The sequence below is a fragment of the Vipera berus genome (genome assembly GCF_964194415.1).
Source record: "Vipera berus genome assembly, chromosome: 2".
NCBI lineage: Eukaryota > Metazoa > Chordata > Lepidosauria > Squamata > Viperidae > Vipera > Vipera berus.
The window spans coordinates 161,408,178-161,418,984 of NC_138203.1; the positions used below are offsets into that span (position 1 = coordinate 161,408,178).

The 10,807-nt window shown below is 43.1% G+C and overlaps 1 protein-coding gene across 1 annotated transcript; it reads left to right on the plus strand.

Annotated features, from left to right (window-relative positions):
• The first annotated feature begins 231 nt into the window (after window positions 1-231).
• Window positions 232-4,177, plus strand: ACTG1 (actin gamma 1). The gene is made up of 6 exons (XM_081320930.1): window positions 232-328; window positions 1,675-1,806; window positions 1,901-2,140; window positions 2,405-2,843; window positions 2,954-3,135; window positions 3,267-4,177. The coding sequence occupies exons 2-6, from the start codon at window positions 1,684-1,686 to the stop codon at window positions 3,408-3,410; spliced, it is 1,128 nt and encodes a 375-aa protein (XP_081177056.1). The 5' UTR covers window positions 232-328; window positions 1,675-1,683; the 3' UTR covers window positions 3,411-4,177.
• Window positions 4,178-10,807: the final 6,630 nt, after the last annotated feature.

Below are 10,807 nucleotides of genomic sequence, written 5' to 3' on the forward strand. Positions count from 1 at the left end.
AGGGGTCGAGGAGCGCCCCTCTCTCTCCCCCCCCCCACAACCCGCCGCGGCTCATCCAGATTCCGGGGTTCAGAGAGGCGTTGCCAAGCCGCCTTCGTCTGCCCCACGTGGCCCGGCCCCCATCAGCCAATGGCAACCCGCACTTCTGAAAGATCTCCATATATGGCGATGTTCTCAGCCGGCGAGAGGGGGCCGGCTCCCCCTGGGTATAAAAGGGGCGGGGCTGGCGTTGGGACGGTCTCACTCAGCCGGCGGCAGCGGATCTAGCAGCATCGAATATTTCCCCCCCTTTTTTTTGCCTTCTGAAAGCTTCTGCCGCTTTTAACAGGTAGGTGCGATCATCTGGCTGCCTTCGCCGTTGGCTTCTAACTTCGGCGTCTGGCTTGCAACGTTCCTCATTTAATCGCCGGGGAGGAGAAGGGGCAATTTATTACTAAAAATTTTCTGGGATCCCGATCCAGTGTCTGTGGTCGAGAGCCGTTAAAAAAAGGCGCTTTCCGTTCTGGTTTCTTGAGGCGGGGAAAGAGGCAGGAGCGGTCTCCGGGGGGGGGGGTCTCTTTGGGCGCGAGCTCCCGGTTCGTGGGCGTAACGGTTCTTTGAATGGGGTGAGCCGGGAGGGGGCGGAGTTGTTTGCCTGGTAACAAGCCGTTCCGATGCGGTTGGCTGGTTTTGCTCGTTGACGTCATCGGGCGGGAAACGAGGGGGGGAAATCTCTCGCGAAGAAGAACAACGTGTGAGGGGAGAGAACCGAGGTTCGCTCATTTTTCGAGGGAGGAAGGGAGGACTTTTGAGGGAAGGTGCCTGGAAAATGAGGCGGGGTCAGGGTTTGAATGGCGTTCGTGAAGATTTAGATTTAGATTTTGTTAGATTTATATACCGCCCTTTCCCGAAGGACTCAGGGCGGTTTACAGGGCATTTTAAAACCACATTTTAAAAGAAGTAGTATTGTGTGTCTCTTGGCCGGCGTTACAGTGCACGCGCCGGGCTGACACACCTCCGTACCTGTAGGGAGCAATGCCTGATTATTTAGCCGAAGATAGGATAGCCTGTGAAACGTTACGGTCTTGATTAAGGTGTGAGATCGGAATTGGGTTTCCTGGGAGCCGTGTCAGCACTGAAGGTGGCTTGCCTTTCAGATAGGATGCCCTAATGGCATGTTAAATGGTATGGTACAATGGAAGCTTTTCACGGTATGAATACCACAAAATTTGCTTGGGGGGGAAGAGAAAGAGAACAGCCTTCTGTGTGAAAGGAGAAAGCTCCCTTGTCTACACATTGGACTGGTGTTGGGAATTTAAATTCAGAACTTTTGGGAGAGTTTTACTATGGTAGGTTGAACAAGAATCTTAATGCCTGCTTTAAAGGCGGTTCTTATTGAAGTTCATGCGATACTAATAGATAAGCCTAGAGGACTGTGGTGTTTTTTGGTGGCAGAGCTCAGAACAGGAACTAGGACTTGCTAATTCTGCAGTGGAAGTTAAATGAAAGAGGGTAAAGTGTTAAGCCATGGTGGAAATCACGAGTGGGTGGGGTTCCAGACATAAAGGCATTCAGAGCAGCCTCTAGTGGTAAAAAGCGGTAGTCAGTTAAGCACTGATTGTTGATGATGTAAGATTATTGCTGCAGTGATGGAACAAATCACAGTTGCTAAACGTTCTTTTTTATTGAATGCAGATCTGCAAAATGGAAGAAGAAATTGCAGCACTTGTCATTGACAATGGTTCTGGAATGTGCAAAGCAGGCTTTGCTGGAGATGATGCTCCTCGGGCTGTGTTTCCCTCAATTGTTGGACGCCCGCGCCACCAGGTAAGTTACCAAATAACAAAGATACTAAGTTTATTGAAAAACGGACCTGCCTTTTATTTATAATGTGCTAATTCATTTCTCCCTTTTTTTTTAGGGCGTTATGGTTGGTATGGGACAGAAAGACAGTTATGTGGGAGACGAGGCTCAAAGCAAGAGAGGTATCTTGACCCTGAAGTATCCCATTGAACATGGAATTGTCACCAACTGGGATGATATGGAGAAAATTTGGCATCATACTTTTTACAATGAGCTTCGTGTTGCCCCCGAAGAACACCCAGTACTGCTTACAGAAGCTCCTTTGAATCCTAAGGCCAACAGAGAGAAAATGACACAGGTACAGCATTGGTACATCTTTTTGCATCTGTGATTTCCATCCATTCCATCCATTTCTTTCAGATTACAGCTTCTCTTTTTTGGTTATTTTCAGGGTTCTGTACTCTCCTGGCATTTCCTTCCTTCAAGTCTCTCAGGTTTCAGTTGTATTTCTGCTTGCTTTCCTTTGGTTTCTCCTCACATCAAATACTTTGCATGTCAGCATGGGTGTGCAGTAGTGAGTAAAACTGCTCATTATTTAATAATTGCTTTCTTTTTGTTTTAGATCATGTTCGAGACATTCAACACTCCAGCCATGTATGTGGCCATCCAGGCTGTGTTGTCCCTGTATGCTTCTGGTCGTACCACTGGTATTGTAATGGACTCTGGTGATGGTGTCACACACACTGTGCCCATCTATGAGGGTTATGCTCTCCCTCATGCCATCTTGCGACTTGATTTGGCTGGCCGTGACCTAACAGACTACCTCATGAAGATTCTGACAGAAAGAGGCTACAGCTTTACCACCACAGCTGAAAGAGAAATTGTCCGTGACATAAAGGAGAAGTTGTGCTATGTTGCCTTGGACTTCGAGCAGGAGATGGCTACTGCCGCTTCCTCTTCCTCCTTGGAAAAGAGCTATGAATTGCCTGATGGCCAGGTGATCACAATTGGAAATGAGAGGTTTAGGTGTCCTGAAGCCCTTTTCCAGCCTTCTTTCTTAGGTAAGCATTTGAGATAATAGAAACAATGGTTAGTCACACTTGAATAAATGAACAAATTGAGTTAAAAAATATTTTGGCATACGAATGCAATCATGGGTGTTTTCTTCTAGGTATGGAGTCCTGTGGCATTCATGAGACTACGTTCAATTCTATCATGAAATGTGATGTGGATATCAGAAAGGACCTATATGCCAACACAGTATTGTCTGGTGGTACCACGATGTATCCTGGAATTGCAGACAGAATGCAGAAGGAAATCACAGCACTGGCTCCCAGCACAATGAAGATCAAGGTGAGGGTAACAGCATCAAAATGCCTAGGGCAGGTTCTTGGTATTACTTTTAAAGCTTTGGAGCTGTTTTTAATAATGGTCGAATAATCTATGAAATACTCTTTTAACTCCTTTGTCTTCTTCTATTCCAGATTATTGCTCCTCCTGAGCGCAAATACTCTGTCTGGATTGGTGGATCCATTCTTGCATCTCTCTCTACCTTCCAGCAGATGTGGATCAGCAAGCAAGAATATGATGAGTCTGGCCCATCCATTGTCCATCGTAAATGCTTCTAAAAAGACTATGGCAAATGTGCAGTTTTTACTGCATTTTTTCACCAGTATAAATTTGCCTGGGCAAATATATACGCCTCATGCTAGCCTCATGAAACTGGAATAAGCCTTCTCTTCAAACATTTGTCATTGGGAAGTCTGTCTCCAATAACCTTGTGAGGATAGCTTCCTGTTGCAGATAAGACCCTTGAATGAACTAAAGTTCCCTTTGTACATAGCAGTGTAACTACCCTATACACATCTGGCCTAGGACACAGTACAGATAGTGTTGACGAACATAAGGTTTAATTGCCTGGGATAGTAGTCTCAGCGTAACCAGCTATGTTGCAATGAAGTCTTGAGCCTAGATCTGTACAGGGTAGCAAAAGACCAGACTTCACTACACAAAGCGCTAAGAATTCCATGTCTTTATTGTTGAGGCTGGCAAGAGTTTGTGAAAAGGATGGCCATTTTTGTCTTGCCACTGTTCCTAACAGGATTGGAAATGTATTGTGTCCAAGCCTTATGAACCTGTTTTTCTTTCCTTGCCCACCTATGATCCAGCAAGACATCACTGGGCAAAACATTGTTCAACTTGAGTTGCTCTAATGTTGGCATTGACACCTGTAAATTTAATCATCAGGTTTAATTTATGTAAGATTTTTGTACGTTGCCTTAATGTTGTCACATGACAGTAGAAAACCAAAATTTGTAAGTCATCCTGAAGTTGAGAATTGTAATGCCCAACACTTCATTGTGAAAGGAAAATAAAAGCGCTGCAGTAAACGAAATGTGCATTGTCGTAAGGGAGATTATTTACTGTAATGCCTGTTTTCGCTTTGATAAATTCTACACAATGCCTTCATTTGGCAAGTCACAAAATTTGTAACTAGCATGGCTGCAATTAAATTGTCATCAAAGACTTACAAAATTATTGCACAGAAATCATTGAAATTGAAAAGATCAATTTTGGTAAGCTAGGCTATGGTTGATGGGTCCTACCGTAGAGCTCCTGCATCATTAAACATTTCTGGTTATCCACAATATATGTTTTCAGTGCTAAGGTGAATGAAGTGTCATCCCTAAAAAGTTGGATTACAAACTTAAGGGCTTCATGTTATTAAATACTTCACTGATCAAAGAAGTTGGTAACAGACTTCAGAACATAAGAGAATTCTAATTTCATTAGTTTTCTCAGATGATAGTTCCATAATTGTAACTACATTTTCCAGAGGCCAAATATATTTCAATTGGATTAGAGTGAGAATTCTTATTCTGGACAATTGAATATTTGCATTGAACTTAAGCTAAAACTATTGGATTTTGTAGATCTACAGAAATCTAAAGCTAAATTTAAAGAATTTGATAAAATATTACCAGCTTTGAGAAGTTAAGGTAAAGGTAAAAGGTTCCCCCACACATGCGTGCTAGGGGCCGGTGCTCATCTCTGTTTCAAAGCCGAAGAGCCAGTGCAGTTACCTTCCCACCGTAGTGGTCCCTATTTTTCTACTTGCATTTTTACATGCTTTCGAACTGCTAGGTTGGCAGAAGCTGGGATGAGTAACAGGTGCTCACTCTTACGCGGCACTATGGATTCGACCCGCCAGACTGCCTCAGCGTCCTAACCCACTGAGCCACCGTGTCCCTTATTAGCTCCATATAAATCACTTAAGAAATAGGCTTTAAAAGGAAAAAAAATTGTTCAAATATGCGATATACTGCATAAAATACCGTAATATTGTTAGGTAAAAATTACACTAAAGGAAATAACAGCACAATTGGTACAGATAAAATTTGGAAATTCTCCCTTTAGGAGGATTTCTTTTGAAGCCCCTTTAAGCAGACACAAGTAAGCTTTTCAACATGCCAGTATGTCTTAAGGAAAAAATCAGCCCAGGGAACCATTGGATATATTTCCAAGGCCTTCCACTACCCTTAAGTTCCCTGTTTCTATACCTGGTTATTGTACTTTTTCCAATATCTTGTAAAATAGACTCAAGATTTGGTAAAAGTTGAATTCCCTAGTGTGTTGGTAGTGAGGACTAGGCAGAAAGCAAGTGCTGGAGGCAGACAAAAGGGTCAGCAACAATGCAATTTGCAAGGCTTCGCCTACATCCTTCCTTTCCCTCCAGCTTGTAACAATGAACTTGGTCTCACTTTTCTGAGACTGAATTATGGTGACACAAAAGCTTAAAATCTTTTAGGAACTAAATTTGCACATTCATCCAAATGCCATATATTACAATGAGGATGTGCAAAACCTTTCACTACAAAATCATGTTTTTCCACAACTTCATTGGGGATGCTTGGAGTATACAGAAAATCATTCCATCTGTTCTTTATTTTAAATTAATTAGATTTTTATTCAACATACCATTCTCCCATTTTCCCCACAACAACAACCCTATAAGGTGGGTTGGGCTGAGAAAGTGATTGGCCCAAGGTCACCCAGCTAGCTTTGATGCCTAAGGCACAATTAGAATTCAGAGTCTTAATCTGATTGAACATGCCAAATGTGGAGGCATCTTGAAAGAAGCGGTGGTGAGACCTCTCCTCAAGAAACCTACCTTGGACCCAGCTGTATTAAACAACTTTCATCTGGTCTCCAACATTCGCTTTCTTGCTAAGGTTGTTGAGAGTGTGGTGGCGCATCAGCTCCCTTCGGTCCTGGAGGAAACTGACTATCTGGGCCCGGACCAATCGGGTTTCAGGCCCGGGCACAGCACGGAGACGGCATTGGTCGCCCTGGTGAATGATCTCTGGAGGGCTCGGGACAGAGGTTGTTCCTCTGTCCTAGTCATACTAGATCTCTCAGCGGCTTTTGATACCATCGACCATGGTATCTTGCTGCAGCGTCTCAGAGGATTGGGAGTGGGAGGCACGGTTCTTCAGTGGTTCTCCTACCTCCTGGGACGTTCGCAGTCGGTGTTGGCAGGGGGACAGAGATCGACCTCGAGGCCTCTCGTTTGTGGAGTTCCTCAGGGGTCGGTCCTCTCGCCTCTCCTGTTCAACGTCTATATGAAACCTCTGGGTGAGATCATTCGCGGCTTTGGAGTTGGGTATCATCAGTATGCTGATGATACCCAGCTTTTCATTTCAACCCCAAACCACCCCAGTGATGCCCTCGATGTGATGTCCCGTTGTCTGGAGGCGGTCCGGGTCTGGATGGGGAGGAACAGGCTTCGGCTCAACCCTGACAGGACGGAGTGGCTGTACGTGCCAGCAACTCAGGAAACTCAGATCATTTCATCTCTCACTATGGGAGGTGAGTTATTACCTCCCGTAGATAGAGCTCGCAACTTGGGAGTTCTCCTAGATTCACAGCTCTCTTTAGAAGATCATATATTAACTGTGACTAGGGGAACCTTCGCCCAGTTACGCCTGGTGCGCCAGTTGCGGCCCTATCTAGACCATGATGCCTTACGTACAGTCACTGCAACGCTCTCTACATGGGGCTGCCCTTGAGAACCACTCGGAAGCTCCAACTGGTGCAGAATGCAGCCGCGCGAGTTGTGTTGGGGGTCTCCCGATACTCCCATATTACACCTCTGCTCCGTGAGCTGCATTGGCTTCCAGTTGCCTTCCGGGTGAGATTCAAGGTACTGGTTATGACCTACAAAGCCCTACATGGCATGGATCCGGAGTACCTTAGGGAGCACCTGCGACCAGCATCAACTTCCCTCCGCCCAGTGCGCTCCCACAGAGAGGGCCTTCTCAGGGTTCCGCCGTTCGGAGAATGCCGTCTGGTGACCCCCAGGGGGAGGGCGTTCTCTGTGGGTGCGCCTGACCTGTGGAACCGTTTACCGGTTGAGCTCCGGATGGCTCCTGACCTTCGCTCCTTCCGACGCGACCTAAAAACCTGTCTGTTTGAACAATCCGGCCTGGTCTGATGGGTATTGTTTTAATTATTATTTTAATGTAATTTATCTTCTGCATTTGGGCACTAGGGTTTAATTTGTTTTCAATTTCTGTATTTGGGCATTTTGATATTTATGTCCCTGTTCACCGCCCTGAGTCCTTCGGGAGAAGGGGGGTATACAAATCAAATCAAATCAATAAATAAATAAATAAAATGCTCTTTAAAATGAATCTGTTTATACTTGAAGATACTGATTCTGATTGACAGATTAAAGCTGCCTTTCCTACTGCATGCTCTTTTTATCCCATAAAAGTACAAAACCTTTGGATTTCTTTGCCTGGGCAGGTTAAGGCACATAATTTGGAGAAAGAGGAAGCTGCTGAATCGGGGTGTGGTTTATGGAAGGAACGGCAGGAAAGTTCACTTGCTCCTGGATTTTTTAGAATCAAGTGTAGGACTTGGTTTATATCTAGGTTCACAGTATTAAGTTTTCTTTATATACTTTTATAATAAATGTAAACTATTGCTCTTTCTACTATTGTTTTGGATTCCCGAAAGTAATTTTGGAATTCTTTATATTTAAAAGTGAGCAACCTATGCTTCATCAACTTTTATAACAACAATAATGCAAGCAAGAACTGGTGGGACCATACAATAGAGAAAATGAAGAAGCTACAGTGCTCTAAGGGTTTAGAATTCAGAAAGGCACCTGCCACATAACACTCCAGACAACAATTTTCAATAAGAAAGACAAAAAAGTCTGGATAGTGGATGTGCCAATACCTGGAGAGAGCAGAACAGAAGAGAAAATGGAAAAAATATAAAGAGCTGCAAGTAGAAGTGGAACAACAGTGGCAAAAGAAAGCAAAGTAGTGCTTTGGGTGCAATCCCGAAACTACTAGAGTACCACTTGATCACCATTGACATTGACAAAATCACTGTCAGTCAATTGCAAAAGGCAGCTTTACTGGGAATAATGATATCTTTAACACCATCAAGCATTCACATCTGCCTATTCTTGGGAAGGACACACAGGTGGATAAAAAAATCCATCTGACACTGCAATGAAATTTAACAATTTCTTCTTTGAGTCCTATCTAAACTGAAATGTATGTTTTTCGCGTCTTTTGTCAAAATAATATTAATAAAATTCAACAACTTACAATTTTGGAATTTTGCTCCTGATAACCCCAAATTTCTTTAGTATAACTGTTCTTGTCCTTTCTTTGATTTCTTCACCATGGAGATGCTCTACCCATTTCTAAGATTAATAATCCTATTTCTTCCTATGCCTTCAGTGTTTCTTTAATCAGTTCTAGGTTTATTTATTTATATCACATTATTTTTACAAATAGCTCAAGAGGGCAAACATATTACTTGCTATTGTCCTCTGCCCCTTAATCTGTTTGCATCGATCTTGTTACCAGTATCGCTTTTAAAAATATTAAGGGTACAGCCTTGAACTGTCCATTATTCTTTTGTAATTAACTTTTTTTGACATCCATCTGCTTCTTTACACATTCAAATGTTCCTGAGCAATTAAAATCTGATAATTCCAGATGTTTTGTTCATTTTATCAAGATCTTCATTGATAGCTAATCATCTGTGCCACAGTTTAGGGCATTTTTTTCAACTATTCCTGGATAAAGTCAGTATTGCTTTGCATAACCTCTCTTTGGTTGGGAAATGGAAAGGAAATGATGACTTACCAATTGTGCCAAATTCAATATTTGTATTTTACTCATCACTTGCTCATCAGAATACTATAAAATCAAGCAGCCACACCCTGACAATTTATGTAAGCAACATTTATTCCATTTTGGGGGTGGGGCTGGGGAGGAAAGAGAGCCAATAAAAGATGGCCAATTCAACATATGCTAAAATTGCTAGTGAGGCTGTTGCTCTTACATCCTGTCCCGTTCCTCTATTTAAAATGGATAGTTACATCTAGACAGCACCTCTTGTTTGTGTTCCAAGCCTTTGCATTTAATTAGCCACTATAAAAAAGGGGGAGGGCATCACCTAGCAATAGTAGTTGGGAACAGAAGTCACAGTGGAGGGAGCCAATATGCTAAACTCTGTGTGCATAAGCTGCTGAGTAATGGGATTAACAGAGGGAGCATTGCTGCCAACACTCTGTACTGTGCCTCCTGCTGTTCTCTTGATTCAACTCTCATTCTCTACCCCCTCCCTGCATTCCACACCCTTGGACTCCTTTGTCTGGGAATAAAAAAAAACACCCTCATCCTAGGGGATTTGGCAGCCAGATGTCACCTACTAAACATCAGAGGAGCTAGACTAATGAATTCAACTCTCCCTTTGGCTGTTGAACTGTTGATTTGTCCTTCTCCCACTTCAGTTCTAGCATTCCTGCTGTCAAGGAAAGTATCTTGCCTGCAGGAACTTTCACTAGCGTCTTCCAATAACAATGCTGGCTTTTACCTGCTCCACCTCTGTTACAATTGTTGCATCTTCCAGAAGTTCTCTATGTCTCTTGCTTAGAACCTTACCTGTACTCTCTTGGTACCAACCTCTGGATGAGAGAAGGGAGATAATCTTCCATTGCAGAACTCCATTTATCTTTCTTTCTTTCTTTCTTTCTTTCTTTCTTTCTTTCTTTCTTTCTTTCTTTCTTTCTTTCTTTCTTTCTTTCTTTCTTTCTTTCTTTCTTTCTTTCTTTCTTCTTTCTCTCTCTTTTTCTTTCTTTCTTTTCCATCTATCCATCCATCTATCTCATCTTATTAACCACCCATCTTCCTCACAGAGGGGATCCCAGCGGTGTACAATTTAATCAATAATATAAAAAATAAAAACCAAGTAATTTAAGATTAAAAAGGTAAAACAACATTAAAGTAAAGGTAAAGGTTCCCCCGCACATGCGTGCTAGTCATTTCCGACTCTAGGGGCCGGTGCTCATCTCCGTTTCAAAGCCGAAGAGCCAGCGCTTGTCCTAGGACATCTCCGTGGTCATGTGGCCAGCATGACTAGACGCCAAAGGCGCACGGAATGCTGTTACCTTCCCACCGTAGTGGTCCCTATTTTTCTACTTGCATTTTTATATGCTTTCGAACTGCTAGGTTGGCAGAAGCAACATTATAAAGTTGCAAAAGATGGAGAGATCCAGGATGAGGAGACTAAGAGTTGTTAACGTAGGCAGTGGGGGTGCGGGGTGGGAGGGAGGATTTCTCATGTGTTATCATGGGGCCAACTAACCCCATGGCTATGTGAGCCCCTATGTCTCCCCCCCCACAAGGCTACACAGACAGGTTTTGACACATCTTTGACCCACAGGTTTTGACATACATATGCACACCTTTCCCTTTTTCCTGGAATAGATTTATTCTACCTTGAACAAGACACGGCAGGAAGGTTTTTGTAAAGATCCAGGTTTGGATGACTTTGTTTTTTGTATGCCTATCACCCTTGAGATGTGTTCTTACTGGTGAAGGAACCCAAAATGCTTTATTTATTTCAGGTAACTAAGGAAAGGGGATTTTTTAGTTAATTCTCCAACAATAACCATTCCTATAAACATTCCATTAGAAAGTCAAGTTTTCACACT

Coding starts and splice junctions, on each gene's coding strand:
- ACTG1 (XM_081320930.1), top strand. CDS start 1,684: ATGGAAGAAGAAATTGCAGCACTTGTCATTGACAATGGTTCTGGAATG. Junction 1,807..1,900: donor TTGGACGCCCGCGCCACCAG/GTAAGTTACCAA, acceptor CTTTTTTTTTAG/GGCGTTATGGTTGGTATGGG. Junction 2,844..2,953: donor TTTCCAGCCTTCTTTCTTAG/GTAAGCATTTGA, acceptor GTTTTCTTCTAG/GTATGGAGTCCTGTGGCATT.